The 16,809-nt window shown below is 32.1% G+C and overlaps 1 protein-coding gene across 1 annotated transcript in view; it reads left to right on the forward strand.

Annotated features, from left to right (window-relative positions):
• Positions 1-16,809, forward strand: part of Sil1 (Sil1 nucleotide exchange factor) — a 41,099-nt gene that overhangs the window by 17,791 nt on the left and 6,499 nt on the right. The window contains exons 3-4 of the mRNA XM_075373007.1: positions 9,625-9,872; positions 14,476-14,791. Of these exons, the coding sequence (XP_075229122.1) occupies positions 9,625-9,872; positions 14,476-14,791 (564 nt within the window). The remainder of the gene's footprint in view (positions 1-9,624; positions 9,873-14,475; positions 14,792-16,809) is intronic.

A 16,809-nucleotide genomic window follows, 5' to 3' on the forward strand; every position in this document is an offset into this window, starting at 1 on the left:
TCTGTATGAAAGTACCAATTGGAGACTTCATAGATTCATTCAAAAGAAACCTCAAAGTTGTCTTTCTTCACAATGGGAATATGTATCTGTCAATACTCGTCAGACATTCTGACCATTTAAAAGAGTGTTACGATTATTTGGAATTTATTCTTGATGCTTTCATGAGTTTGAAGATGCACCTCCTAAATTCACATGTAGACTATTGTCTTGAAAATCAAGGTGCCATTAGTGAAAAATTGGAAGAGAGATTTCATCAGGACATGAAAGAAATGGAAAGGAGGTATCAAGAAAAATGGACTACTGCGATGATGGCAGACTATTGCTGGATATTACACTGAGATGAACCCTATAGAGAACATAGAAGGAAAAGCGTGAGTATAAGCCGTCCAAAGAAACTTCGACATATGGACTAAAATTGTAAGGGTTGCTTACTTCGTCATTAAGGGTTAGTGAAGAGGAGAAGTGCTGTAAGAATGCATAGTATAAGCCAAAATATGAATATTATATTAATTTATTATAAAAAAAAAAAAGTTTTATATCTATTTTATTGTATTGTATTACATTTTTGCAATTTTTCAACTTTTTACAAATTTTGAAATTTTTGATTTGTGAAAAATCCTGATGTGATGAAAAAAAGTGAAGGTTATTTTCAGATTCGGCAGTAAAAAATACATAAGAATCGAAAATCAAAAAATAAAAACTACAACCATCGCAGGCTTGTGAGGCCTATGACTGAAATGCCTTCTCACATTGCCTTCTGCAAGGCGAGAGCTGTTTGCTGTCAAGTGTTTCGGTGTGCTAAACAAAAATCATGTCTGAATTATAGCGTTTCACAGACAACACCATCATTTATTGTATGGAGAAAAGTTTGGGCCATATGTGGATCATGACAATCTCCGCAGGCGATTGGACTATAAGACAATGTCATTCAAACAATGACACCAACTGATGTGGTGAACAATTTGGAAATATATTTATGGCAGTTTCACTTAATCATCATATTATAGTGAGTTTATCAGATAAGTTTCAGGTAAAAAGTATGCATTTGCTATTGGAAATTTGCAAAATGAATTAAATATTCCTTTTTCTTTTGATCTAAGGTCTTCTTTGAATAACTTCCATGACACTTCCCCTGGAAATGATAATATCAGGCTCGGTTATCCTGCCTCCCAGATACTGCTTTATGACATCTTTTGTGTATCTGTAATAGAATATTTTCTGATCAGGTTTTTCCACATCCTTTGTCAGCATTGGTGATTCCTGTCCTGAAACCTGGTATAGATAAATCATCCCACTCCAGGTTATTGTCCTACCTCATTGACCATTACTGTGTGCAAGGTGATGGGATGAATGGTAAATCATCGTCTAGTGTAGCACCTTGAGAGAAACGTCCTAGTTGCCTCCAGACAATGTGGTTTCCATCAAGGGAGGTCATCTGTCAAACATCTAGTTTCTTTTGAATTTGTCATCCAAAACGCCTTCCTACTCCACCAATGTCTTGTTGCTGTATTTTTCATATAGAAAAGACATATGACATTGCTTTGAGGAGAGGGATCCTAAATATACTGCATAAATGAGGTATACAAGGGAATCTCCTTGCATTTATTAGGGGCTTCCTAAGTAGTCAATCCTTTCAAGTTCAAGTTGGAATGACGGTATCTAACAGTTTCACATTAGAAAATAGAATATTACGGGGAAGTGTTGTAGGTGTTACCTTATTTGCCACAGCTATTTAAGTAGTATAACAAACTGTGTGCGAAAACCATTGTGTTCTTTATTTTTTGTGGATGTAGACAATTATGCATTAGAAATTTAGCAATTTATGTTGCATGTAGAAATTTAGCGAGTGGTGAGAGGCTGCTCCAAAACATTTTAACCTGTTTAGAATCATGGTGTAAAACAACTGAATTTACGATGAAATGAGAAGACTAGCTTTGTGGTATAGAGGGACACACACCAAAAACTGTCCAGTCAAGAAGGCGAGGGGTGCTTCCATATGTGTGCATTGTTCCTGAGTAGGGAAGCCCGCTGGCCCTGTTGTAGGCCACAGGATTGTCTGTGTACAGGCATGCGCGAGACTTGTTGCTTAGTTGGATAGATTTTTAGTTTGACATTGAGGTGGCAGCTATTACAGTTTTCTGTTTGTTGTTTTTATTTCATGGTGGTGTAGGATTACAGTCAGAATTTTTGTTAGTCAGTTATTTATTTTTGTAGTTGGGTGTTTGTGTACATTGATAGTTGGTTAACGTAGTTCTGGTTGGTGACTTGTTTGGTTTTGTTGGGTTATATGTTAATATTTTTGTTGTTTTTATTTGATGTTTCATTTTTGTCAGTTCTGTTTTTGTTTCTATTTCTGTGTGCTGGACAGATGTTTAGTTTGATTTGTTGTGTTTTTTGTTTTCTGTATTATATGTAGGACAATTATTAGTGTAGGTTTTGTGTGATTATTTTGTTTTATTGTTAATAGTTTACTGTTTGGAATTTATTGCTGGTTTATTAACGTGGTTGGTTTTATGTTACATGTTTTTATATTTCAGGTTAGTGTTTTGTGATTGCTTTGTTTAGTGTAATGTTGTTAATGTTTTATGTTTTTGTTGAGTTCTTGTTTCTGTTTATAATTTTAAATGTTTTGTGTTTTAGATTTCTGTGTTTAGCGTTCGGTGTTGTGGGCTGGACTCCCTCATTCTTCTATTGGGTAGGTAGTAGTCAGCTCAATTGGTATAGTCTTGTTTAGGACTTGAAGCATATTGTCTGTTGAATCCGTTTCGGTTTAGTACACCGATGGGAATGTCAGACGTCTCATTTGCATTGGTGTCAAGACTCATTTGCCTTGATTGAGGCCAAGACTGCAAGATGTCTTGAGGTTTGTTGAAGACGACCTCTGGTTTAGCTCCTAAGGACTAGATACAGAGGGGGTGGTGTGGCAACTGGACACAGGACTGGACTGGGGTGATGTGGGAGATGTCTTCCCCTTCGGGGTCAAGATGATGGAAAAGGTAGTAAATTGTTTTTACGTGGTGAGTCAGTTGCACCATACATGCGGATTAGATTTCTTGTATTGTGGTTTGACCAATGACTGATGTGGGCAAAACATTTAAAGGAGCTGAAGGTAACCGCTCTAAAGATGCTTGATGCAGTCCACAAGTGCATTGATGCTACAAGTGCATTTCATTCAAGTTTTGTGGTAAACCTGCTAGTGGACAATGATGAGCCATCTCTTTGGAATAGACAAAACCAAATGATCTGCTCCTATGTAGTTCTCATAAAAGCGCAACAAAATCAATCCTACCTTTGATTCGATGTTCTCCAACCACCATGTTAATCAATATGAGGAATGGTCAAAATCTTTTTCTCCTTTAGCCATCAGAGCTCATTGGCTTTTCTTAGCTCTAAATATAAAATTTCCTCCAGTTCTTACTGTTCCTCCTTGTTATTAAACCCCCTTGGCAGCCTTCTCTCATAAATTACTGCCTTAGTCTTGGCCAGTATTATAAACTGGCCAAGATTAAGGCCAGTTAGTAATACTGACAAAGGTAGTATGTATTAGTCAATGGAGTGTATGGTAGTATTAGTCAATATGGATTTGTGTTATACAAATCCATATTACGAAAAAAGTTTTACAATACTAAAAATAGCGTGAATCCTGATACTGTAGTTCACATGGATGGCTTTAAAAACGTTAATTTTGTTGGTGTGCTTTTGTGGTTGGCAATAGAACATATATGTCTGGCCTTCCCAGCATTGTCAGTATTTTCACTGTGTATCTGTATGCTATTAAACTTAAATTAGCCCAACATTTCGACATATACTTGTCTGTTCAGATTTCATGAGTGCCTTATGTTGATTAGTGACATGTAGTCCAGACACCCTGTTTTTTGTGAGATTCAATGTATTGTCTTTTAAATGCCTCACTGTACCACAACTGTGACCTGCTGGATCCCCAGCTATATTGGAATTTCATGCAATGAGCGCATTGATATTGCTGCAAAAAGAGGCTTGTTTCTAGCCTTCTTTCACTAATTGTATTGTTTCTGATGATCTTTTTCTGTTTTCTGAAAACGGACGTTCCAAGTACCTACACACAATTGATTCTTTTGTTACTTCTCCTAGATATCCAAATAAGAAGCTTATTATTGGGATTTTTATCCCAAAATATTTAACAGGAGAAGCCAGCAAGGAATTATCACTAGGATCTTAATACAATGGTTTTCTATTATCTTCTGAATTTCAATATTGTTGACTTCCTGAAGAATTTCTCCCCCACTTTTGGGGACAGTTCCCCACCAGCAGGTCAATAGAGTGCTTTGACCCACCACTGCTCATCTCTCTTTGAGGAGGCCATTGGCACTTGTAATGCAGGGAACTCCTTATACCAGGAATAATTTGGCTTTTTCATTCATTAGCAACTTGTATACGAGTGTTATTTTTTTCAAGGTCTGATCGGTCACGAAATTAAAACCACAGTGAAAATAAAAAATTTTTTATTTGTAACAAGTACTTACGTAGTTACGCTATTTCTCTACATACTCGCCACTCCGATTTAGACATTTGTCGTAGCGTGGTACCAACTTTTCAATAACCCTTGTCATAGAACGGAGCTGCCTGTGTTTTCAGCCACGTTTCTACGCTGGTTTGCAGCTCGATGTCTGTGCCAAAATGTTGTCCTCTTGCCAGCGTTTCATATGAGCAAAGAGGTGAAAATTGGATGGAGCCAAGTTCGGGCTGTATGGTGGGTGATCAAACACTTCGTAACGAAAACGCTGAAGGAGCTTCTTTGTTACAGCTGCAGTGTGCGGCCGAGCATTGTCATGGAGAGAGACAATGCTTGATGACAAGATTCCTCTCCTCTTCGCCTATTCTGTATTGCCCTTCGTAGACGTTGAAGAGTCACGCAGTATCTGCAGTGATGGTCGTGCCACGTTCCATGAATTCAACCAAGAGAACTCCATTCCAGTACCAGAACACAGCAGCCATACACTTTCTGTTGGAGAAGGTTCGCTTGAACTTCTTTGGTTTACTGGGAGAATGAGAATGCATCCACTGTTTGAATTGTTCTTTTGTTTCTTCAGTTTCTAAATGGACCCATGTCTCGTCGCCTGTGACAATTTTGTTCAAAAAATCTTCTCCTTCATTGTGGTAGCGCTGGAAAAACGTTAGGGAGGCGTTCATTCTCATTGTTTTATGATGATCGGACAGCATCTTGGGAACCCATCTCGCACACAGTTTGCAGTACTGAAGTCTCTCACTCACAATGGTGTAGAAAGCTGACCTTGAAATTTCAGGAAACGAATCACTCAGTACAGAAATTGTGAACCGACGATTTTCTTGAATTGCCTCATCCACTCACTCAACGAGATTATCGGTTGACACTTGCTTCCTTCCCTGACCGCACCTGCATCATGAACATCTGTACGTCCTGTTTTAAAGTTCCTGCCCCATTGTCGCACTTTGCTGTCACTCATTGAATTTTCACCGTACACATTACTTATTCTACGATGAATTTCAGCTGCATTACATCCCTCAGCCTGAAGAAATCGAATTACCGTACGCACTTGACACTTGGTGGGAGATGCTATTGTTATAGACATGTTTATGTGCTAGCTGCGTGTTCAGAACTAAACGAAGTGATGCGGCGTGATTGAAGGCCATACTAGAGACACTGCGCAACACATTTGTGCAAAGGTTCATTCGATTTTTGTGCGGGTTTTTATTTTCTGACTGATCGGACCTTGAATAAAAAATATCCCTCGTATATTAGCAGTTAGTGTATATAATTTTATTATTGTTCTCTTTCTACCTCAGGGAGATGAATAACAATATTTCCCTTCACCAAATCTCAGAACTAAAAAGCAGTTCTTAAATTCTTTTACTACTTTAGAACGGATTTTATAAATAAAAGTAAATTTTATGACAACAAAACAAATCATATACAATTTGGTTAGATTTTATTAACCAGAAAAAAATAATCCCAAGGTATGTGTAGGTTAAACTGTTCCGTTTGCAAAAAATTCTGAACTGATCCAACAGAATACTGATTGAATCAGAAAACCGCGTGAAATTTGTAAAAGCAATCCATTTAAACACATCACTTGCCACCCTTCTCATAGAAATAATTAGCTACAACATAGGCATCCTATTTGCTTATGAAGATGTAATGCACTGGAGCAAAACAAGTATATTACTATTCCAGTCACATCTGATATGTAACGTGTGTCTTACAGAATCAAAAAAGAATAAGAATCAAAAAATCAGTAGTACTTCAGCAGTAGCTTTGTGAAACAAAACCAATGATAGTTCGAGTTTTTGATCCAGCCAAAATTAAAAACATTTTTATTTGATTTAAAAACCACTAAATTAAAACTAAATTTGGTTTTTCATTAATAATTTTTGTTGTCCAGTTTTTTCAACATTCTGTAGAAAAAATTAGCCAAACCCGATGTTGAATTTTTCAAAAAAAAAAGAATAAAGTTGTAGTCACAAATCCTTTTAGCCACTGTATACACAGACAACTAAGGAAATAAAAAAACCTTGGAAATAAAAAACTAAATAATGCTGGGTGTTGTTTCTGCTTGGTTGGGAAACTGCATCTTTGGTTTATAACTTTTTTCTTTTTTAATATAATCTAAGAATAGTAAAATAAAGAAAGCAGAGTTCTGTTAGCAATGATGAGATGTATCGCTAAATTTCAGTTGCTGTGATGTGAAAGATTATGAATTAAACAAACAGCTTCTTTCAGTAGCATTCTGTGAGTAAATGTAATGTGCTCTTTTGATATGTTTTGACCTGGAGCAGGAGTTTCAGCTCGATGAGCAAATGTTTTATGAGGTAGGATTCACCACTTTCACACTTGTGTTATAGATTTGTTCTGCCGTCAGTTGTAGTTCTTCGATTTTTTTTAGAAGTTTATTTTGAAATGGCTCAACAGCACTAGGATTGGAAGAAAGTTTTTCTCCTGTAATCAGTAGACTGTATCCTATATCTTTTTTTAAAAAATTCTTCCAACCAGCCATTGCTGGCTTTAAATTCCTTGTCTGAGCAAAGTGAGGTTTGAAAAAATCTTGCCTTAACTTTTATGATTTCTCCATAGATTGGAGTATGACATGATCTTTTCTGTAATAACCATAAGTACATGCCTTCATCTACTGCAGTCAAGTCAACAAATTTCAGTGTTTGCTAGGCCCCGATTCAGTTGATGACAAGTACATTTTTTTAATATTGCTTTTTTTATATGAACTGCCAGTTTTGTTGACAATTCACCTTTTTCAAGACATTCAATAATACTAGACTTATCCGAAAGTGATAAAGTTATGTGCTTTCTTTTCGAAGCCATTTTAAAATTTAATTAAAAAGTAGGGTACAAAACTTAACTATGTACTTATGTTTATCTGATTTATTTTAGTTAAAGCGAAGTAAGTCACGCAATTTCAGTCCTACACATTAAGTCCTACACATTCACCAGTTGGTCTAGTCGCAAACTCATCATTGCAAATCACCTGATTTCGAAGTTGAGAGTTCTAAGGTTCAAATCCTGATAAAAACAATTACTTTTATTTGCATTTGAATACTAGATCATGGATACCAGTGTTCTTTGGTGGTTGGGTTTCAATTAACTTTACATCTCAGGAACAGTTGGCCTTAACACTTCATTTATACACATCATCCTCTGAAGTAATACCTTATGGTGGTTCTAGAGGCTAAACAGAAAAAAAAGAAGTAAGTACTATACAATAGAAATGTGTTAAATTTTATAAAACAAAACATATTTATTAATATTTTATATATATATTTTTTAAATAATACACTCAGTTCATACGAAAAACAGTTGCACATCACACTGATTAACAGAAGATAAAAAAAACAACATTGGCTGCTGAAATGATATTGAACAAGTTAAACATTTTTATCTATTACAGTATAGAATGCCGTAACAGATTCTAGGGAGGAAGTAATTTGTTACTCTACTGTACTATAAATAGACAGAATCATATACATGAGTCATCAACAATCAAAAACCTAGTCAAAAAATCAATGTAGAGAAGGATGTAGACACACAGCAAACTTACGGTTTTTGTTATAGATTTAGAAAATTCCAAATGTAAAATTAATTTTTTTTTCATTTTCTGGTTTGGAGTTCAGATTACCCTAGTATTGCAGATTAGCTGAGGTTCAGATTGTTCAGGGGCTTCTATATTTTATTGTTAATTATCAGCAGAATAGTTATGAAGGTATTGGCAAAAATAAGTGTAAATAAATTAACAAAACAATTGTTTTGCCTTCAGTCAGTCGTCTGACTTGATGCACTTCTAAAATTTCCTTTTATTATGTACCAGTCTCCTAACCTTAATATACATATACATCCGACATCCTCATTTTTTATTTAACATATTATTTTCTTTGCCCTCATATTATAATTTCACTAACCTGGATGCTGTAATTTGTGCCCCACCACAAATTTCATTTAAAAAAATCTTCCTATAAACATTTTTGTTTAGTTTGTTCTAAAACTTTATTTTGTACTCTTATCTGTTCCATCTTATTTTCAGTATTCTTCACATTCAAAAGTCATATTTATTTTTGGGTATCCTATTGTCCATGTTTAACTACCATAAATTATAGCACTATGTAAATATTTGTAATAATTTTTTTTTTCAATTCTTAAATCTATGTTTGATAACAGCAAATTTCTTTTGTGTATAAAAGCCTTCCTGGCTTATGCGTTAACCTGCTTTTTATTCCTTCAGATTAAATTTCTCCTAATATAATGAACCCATTTGTATTACTCCATGTGTTCTTAATTCTAGTTTCAGCCAAAATAACAATATCACCAGAAAATCTTAACTTTTTTCCCTGAACTGTTTTCAAATATTTATTTTACTAAAGTTATGCTTTTTACATTTTTAGATGAAATAAATTTAAAATATATTAATATGTAATGAAAAGAACACTTAGAAAGCAGTATTAGACTACCAGGTAAAGAGTTTACTTTTGAATGTTCACAGACGCATGAATTTTTTTATTTGACATGTATGTCATTGTTTGTATATCAGTGCGTAATTGTTGTATATCTTTAATCTTTATGCCAATTTTTTGTATTTATTTTTCTGTATTTTTTTGAACTACTAATGATACATTTTTTAACAGCTGAAATTCACATCAGACTAGATTTCTAATTTGTGTTAAATTGTTCTTGAGCATTCCTATTTATTGTATTACAATATAAATAAAAATAAGAGCATTATTTATTTTATTTTGATAGTTTAGTAAAGCTCTTCCTTATTGTGAGAATGAACTGTTTCTAATTATTTTGGTTTCAGGAGGCCCAGTTGCATAGATAGAAAAGTACTTAAATCATTATTATAGTTAAATAAATTATAATTTTTTCTGTGTTTTAATACACTTAAAACCTTTTGATCATTTAAGTATTGTATTTCAGAAATTGTCTGATTTAGATACTTTGTGTTTAATTTTTAACAGAATTTGTGTTCAAAATTTATCATTATTACAGGTAATAAATCTATTATCCACTGATATTGTAATTTTTTTGATATAATGGAAGAATATTAGTCTTACTAGTTGATCTGAATGTCATTCAAATTAATGAAAAGCTAATTATTTTATTTTCAGACAAAAGACAAAGTTAAAAATAAGTTTAAAACTTATGAAGAATTAAAAAAAGATTTTGAAGATTTGCATATGGCTGTGAAAACGGATATTGAAATAATGAATGGTTTACTAGAAAGTTATAAAGAACTAATTGATGAAAAAGTGCCCGTTACCGAAGAATTACAACAGCAACAAATTACTATGTTAACGGACTTAGAATATTTATTGCATCAAATTGACAACGCAAATGAATTTGTTAAAAATGGGGGGTAAGTATTAGTAGTTACACGTTCTTGCTCTATTCATGATTTACTAGAATTATTTTTGTCAGTGTTTGTTTAGCTCTGTATACAGAATGATTCAGGAGTAAAGGAAATAATTTGGGATACTAGAACGTGAAATAAGGAAAAAAATTGTACAAAAATATGTTCAAAAGCACTTTGTTATGGAATTACAGCTAGTGAAAAATTTTGGCTGGATTTCAGTTCCCTGGTGAAATGAGGTCATACTCAATTTTTTAAGGCATAATATTAGGCGTAAACTTAATGGTTTCTTCTAATTTTTAACCAGAAAAATTGAATAAAACAGGTCTTAGAACTGTATATCCCATAGTTTTCATGATAACCAACATAAAATAAAAAACTTGCTCATTAAAAACACATTTTTTTAGCTTTGAAGTAAAATAACTTTGTCAAATAGGCAATAAATGCATAAATTTTATTATAAAAATTTGTAGAAAAAGTCTACAAAAAACCCAAAACAGAAATCAACTTTTGTTGTTAAAAACAGAACATAACTTAACAGAAAGATGTTGTAAGTTTATAAAAATTAAAAACATCCCTTTTTTGTATAATAATTTTAGACCTTTGAAAAATTAAAATGTTTATAATTTACTTTAAAAAATTTCTCACTATGGTTTTATATTTTTACAGTAATTGTTTGAAAATTCCACCATTGGCATCAAATCACCACCTTTCAACAAGTTTCCTTACATTTTCTGTCACCAATCTAATGATATCTTTGCATTCCTTGATGAGAGCAACAGCACTCAGAATGCAATCAACCGTTTCATCATTTTTGTATACTTTTTGCTTATATATCTTGCATTTTATCCATCCCAAGAAACAGTAATCCATGGGAGTAAAGTTCGGTGATCTAAGTGTGGTCAATTTACCGACCATTTATGTCCAATCCATTTACTAGTAAATTTTAAATCTAAGAATTGTCTTATTTCATTCATGAAATTTGTTGGTACTCTAAGTTAATAGTACATTCAATTTGTTTCACCATTGAGAAATTTTGAAGCACTGTAAGAAATTCCTTGTTTAATAATTACAAGTTATTTCTCTCTTGACATGTTGTTCTAGTCGAGGGCTATTAATTGTTTATCGATCATGCCATATCAAACATTCACTGAAAATAATTGTTGGAAAATTGATTCAACTGGTGCGTGTGGGTTTTCTTTAGACCACCGATGGGAATTTTGTGTGTTGGTCATACCATTATGGGTAAAAGTATAGCTTCATCTAAAAATAGTAGAAAAGGAATAAGTAGTAATTATTGTTAACTCATTGACAATAATATGCAGTCATCTGGCATGATCACCAAGCTGGAAATGTTGAATTTTCTGTATGTGATATGTACGCAGTCTGTAAGTATGTAATGTCCTCCATACTCTACTTTGTGGAATGTTGAGTTGTGTAGAGATTCTTCACTTGCTCGTTATAGGACTAAGCTTTACCACCTGCAGAATGTGTTTCCTTTCATCACCACGTACTGGTTGATGTTCAGATGAAACTAGTGCTGGAAAGTGTATCATTCTCAAAAATTATTAAAAATTCTACAAATGCTTTACAGTTTGGAATTACTTGGGATACCTACATTGGTATTCTTCCACCACAGTTGGAGTACTTAAATTGCAAAAGCCATACACAAAAATCATATCAGCATATTCTGCATGAGTAAAGAGATGCAGCATTTTTCAAAACCAAGAATTTGAAATGGAATTTCAAATACAGATTCAATTGCAGAAACGTTACACATACTTCAGAGTACAACAAACACAAAAACCATTATGTAACTTGATTCTGAAAAATAAACATAATCAGAATTATGTCAAATACAACTAAATCACCTAATGTTTATTATTAACCTTTTTTCAAAATTTTTTGACACAGATGAGTAATATTCAAATTATTTTCAAAGCATACTGTTGCCAACCTAATTTTTCAAAGGTCTAAATTTATTGTACTAAAAACAGCTGTTTTAACATTTTTCTGTTAAGTATTGTTCTGTTTTGTTTTCATGGACTTTATCGTAGGTTTTTATCAATACTTTATCATACTTTTTCATAGATTTTATCAGTTTCTCAGAATTAAAAATCTTCAAGTTTTGATAATAAATTTTATGCATTTATTATTCATTTAACAAAGTTATTGCACTTCATACTTAAAAAAAAAAGTTTTTATCATAAATATTTTTTTTATTTTACATTGGATGTTATGAAAATGACATGTGATACAGTTCTGGACCTATTTTATTTGATTTTTCAAGTCAAAAAACATAAGAAACCATCAAGTTTACTGTTTATAAGTTAAAATTTCAGTATTACCTCGTTTCGCCAGAGGAACTGAAATCCAGGTGAAATTTCTCACTAGCTGTAACTCTATAACAAACCATTTTCATTCATTGTCTATATGAACTTTTCCTTATTTCAAGCTTTACAGTCAGTTCCTAAATTATTTCCCTTTCCTCCTGAATCACCTGCATTAACTCAATAACAAACTTCTTTTGTTTTTTTTTAATTTAGATTAAAACCAGCTTAGTAAATTATCAATTTCCAAAATAATAAAAAAAAATTGAATAAAAAATTCATTTGGAAGCAATTAGATAAAAAAAAACATTTTCATAGCTATAAATAAAAAAGCAACATATGTGTTTGAAAACAATATAAAGTTTCAAAAATCCAACTGTTAAAATTAATAAAATGTTAAAAAAACAATAATATGTAATGAGACTAAAACCAAGTTACCACATTTAAAACAAGATAAGTGTTACAGCTACTAAATTATTCTTATCTAACATCTATGCAAATGTACAGAAAAAAACACACACCCACAAAACCAAGTAAAATGGAAATGAGAGTGCATTACCAATCTGTAAATAATAAAATAACAACAGTACTATGTCTGCAGTCCAAAGGTAAATGTCCTTGGCTATAGGTTAAAACTCACTGATTGCAAATTACTGTCAGCGGCTCTCAAGTTTTCAGATCGTGGGAGTGGTGGTAGTACAGGAGTGGCAGTCATTTTATCAAGTGTAATAGACTATAACCACATCCATCCACATTTGAAACAGTAAAGATTAATCTTGCATAGAATTCCACAGAATAATATTTTCATTTTAGAATTCCATAGAATGATTTTTTTTCACTAGTCTTATTTTGTCATAAATTAAAAAAAAAAGAAAAAACACATGATTCCAACAGTTGCTGTACATGAACTATCACTCATGGCTATATTTACAAGCAAATGAGATTTTTTTTTTCATTAAAAGATATTGAGTATTCAGTTAAAAACAAAATTAATCTTTGATTTTCTCTCATAATGTTCTTGAAAAAGTGATACTATCAACATTTCTTGTGTTGATGTAGCCAATCTGATTAATGTTTTCCATCAAATGAATTTATAATCGTTTTTTTTTTATTAATTTGGAAATAGAAAAATTTATTACTGTATTTCTTTTCAAATTTTTGAAATAAAATTTAAAATGTACTTTCTAGATACCTGATTTATATTAAAGTACCAGAATCCTTTAGTTAGAAGATTAGCAGTTACAATTTATTAACATATACATGATGATGTTTCATGCTTAAAACAGCGATTGTATAGTATCTCAAGATATGATTATAAACTTGTTACCATATAATGTTGCTTGAAGACCATTTTAATGATAAAGCTTCAAATTTTATCAGTGTCATGTAGCATAACATACAATATTATCGGTGTTGTGTCTAATGAAAAATCAGCTTTTACCATTCATAATAACTTAACTTCACTTTTAAATAAAAATAATCCCATTAGAATTGATAAAGGAAATAGATTTAGGCTTTACTTAAACAGATCCATTAATTTGAAAAATATTACATAAAAGTAATTGTGTATTCATAATAAAATGTTTAATGAAAATAATTGATGTATTGATTTTATATATCTAAAAAAAAACGATTAATTATTAGTAGTTTACTTATGGAGTATATATTAAAAAAATATTTATAGTTAATTACAACATGTAAGCTGAAAGTTTGCCCCTCACAAACTGCTGTGTCTAGCGTACTAGTCATTATATTGTACTAGTCTGTTGTGTTTGCATTTTTTTGTATAAATTTGTCTTGTTATTAGTAATTGAATGATGTCATTTGATTAAATAGTACAACAAACCCCGCTTACCTGTCTCACCTAAGCCAGCTAACAGTTCAGAAAGACAGGGGCAAACCTTCAGCTCACTTATTATATAAGGATATATATTTTTCTTAATCATAAATTTCAGAAATTACAAAAAAAAATTAGTAAAAAGTTAAGAAATAATATAATTATAGACATAAAGGTGAACAAAAATTAATGAAATGCCAAACAATTTTTGAACAGGATGACACAGGTAAACGAAGATCCTGTATTGATGTCACTGAAAATTATACAGAAATTTAAATTTTAGAATAATACTGCTTTCATTTTAATACTTGACTGTGGTACAGATAGAGGAAATTAGAGATTGATCTAGACATAGATCTGAAATGTGAGCACAGGAATTTGTTTCTTGAAATGAGATTAATTGTGAAAAAATAATTTGTTTTATTTTTTATTATGTCTATAGTCTTACCAACATTGTTCTTCCTTCTTTAAATTCTACATCATCAGGAGTACGTTCTGGTTCGGCCAGATTGTTGGGTTCTGCTGCACAAAGTAATGTTGGCGTACAGATAGCTGCTCTTGAATCAGGTGCAATTGGAATGCTGCTTCGTATTCTTGTTTTGGATAAAACACCACCTGTACGTTCTAGTGCTCTATATGCTCTTTCTTGCCTTGTGAGAAGATTTCCTATTGCACAAAAGAAGTTTGTAGATGAGGGTGGTTTGACTGTGCTTAATAAATTATTCAGCACTGAAGCATCTGATAAACTTAAAATAAAGGTATTATTTAAGTATATTTAAATCAAATGTTATTTTATTTAGTAATTATTTATGCCTTTTTTTTCTTAACAGCTGTCTTTTAGTTTTTAGAATTTTATTTTTTTAGCAACCTGACAAAGAGATATATATTACTCAACAGTAGCAAGCATTGCCAGACCTCTATGAATTTAAGAAGTGATGCAAATTTTCTATTGTCTTTCCAAGCTAAATATAAATAAGCAGTCTTGCCAACTGCAGGTGATTCAAATGACATCTTCTTTTTATTTACAGGGATTAACTGTATAGAAAATATTATTACCTTCAGGGAAAAAGACTTTTACTAGTACCTTCTAAATCTCAGGTTCCTTCATCAAGGTAGTACCTTCATCACAAAGATTGGGATAGATAGTGTTACGAATTAATTTACTCCTTTTTATCATAAATCATAACATTATGTATACTGTTGTGAGTAGGGGAAAGACAGCAATCTCATTGTGTAAAAAATATAGTGCAGTTTTGATAAAGCTTCATGTTAATTCTTGATTTATATTGTTACATGACACTTGACTTATTTTATCTAGATTTATTAGCAGGATCTTATAGATTTTCATAGTTGTGAGAGATGTAGTGAGAGTTTTCAGTCTAATTTGGTGAATTGTATCTTGTGTCAATTTGATTGCATGAGGTTGAGCATTGTCCTGTTAAAGAATCACTCTTTTACATAATTTGGATGTTAAGTCCAAACAACTGGTTTCAAATCGTTTTCCTAAGAGTAATTTGATAACAGTTTCTTCATGTTTAAGCATGAAAAACAGATATTACATGCAGATTGCAATTTTCTATTCGCTGAGTAGAACAGATTCATTATTGAATTCCAATGGTTTAACATGTTTCCCTTTCACATGTTTGTTTACTTATTTTCTTATGTGTGCACAGTACTTGTCAATATTTTTTTGTTTTTAATTAAATATTATTTAATACTGCTCCAATTTTGAGTTTTAAAATAATTACTTCTCTTCTATTTTATACCAAAGTCAAAACGTGATGGAAAATTTTTCCTCCTCTCTATCAAATGTCTTGCAACACTGACTCTTCTGTTATAAATCATACTTAATATCATTTGTTCATTGGAAAATGTGTATGTGATTGAGTTTAAAAGTCAATTTAAAATGAGTGCCCCATTGTCCAATTGCATTTTCTGAAATGTTCACTGTATGTGCTTTTATTGAAACATTTCTCAGTTCAGAAGGAATGAAATGCAAAGATCATTTTCAGAATGGTACAATATAGAAAGAGTTAAGTGGAAATAAGATCTAAAAATGGATTGCTTGCGTTAGGAAAGGTAGTATCTCTCTCTTTTTCTGATGAATAAAGGAAAACTAGGCCTTGCAATTTCAAAGAGTAATGAGAATATTGCCAGCCTCCATGGTGCAAGTGGTAGCATCTTGGCCTTTCATCTGGAAGTCGTCCCGGGTTTGAATCCTGGTCAGGCATGGCATTTTCACACACGCTACTAATCATTCATCACATCCTCTGCAGCAATACCTAACGATGGTCCCTTAGATTAAACAAAAAAAAGGAAATATTTAAGTGAGTAAATGAATGATTCACTATAATCAATGAATTATAGTGATAAAGCAAATAAGTTTGATATAAACCTATGGCCCAGTATTTTCAATCATTTACGATTCTAAACTTTTGGAAAAGTTTGTGGGTTTGTTGGGTTCCACATCAGTTGATAGTTATATACAAAGAGGGTTGTTTGAACATTTCCCAGAAGTTTTTGAAGTGTTATGAAGATGAAGGAGAATCATTTCTCAACCACACAAAACTTTGATCAGGTGTAGGTCTGTCACTTTGAAGCTGAAAATGTGAGCAATAAAATTTAATCTAGAAACGTCCTTCATATTCTGAAGCAAAAAATTCAAAACCCACCCTTGTGCAGGAAAATTGATGTCAATATTCTGGAATATGGAAGGTCTAATTTTTATTCCCTTAAATCTAAAAGTGAAACAGTGAATTGCAGTAACTACTTTCAG

This window comes from Lycorma delicatula, chromosome 1 (assembly GCF_047948215.1).
Source record: "Lycorma delicatula isolate Av1 chromosome 1, ASM4794821v1, whole genome shotgun sequence".
Classification (NCBI taxonomy): Eukaryota; Metazoa; Arthropoda; class Insecta; order Hemiptera; family Fulgoridae; genus Lycorma; species Lycorma delicatula.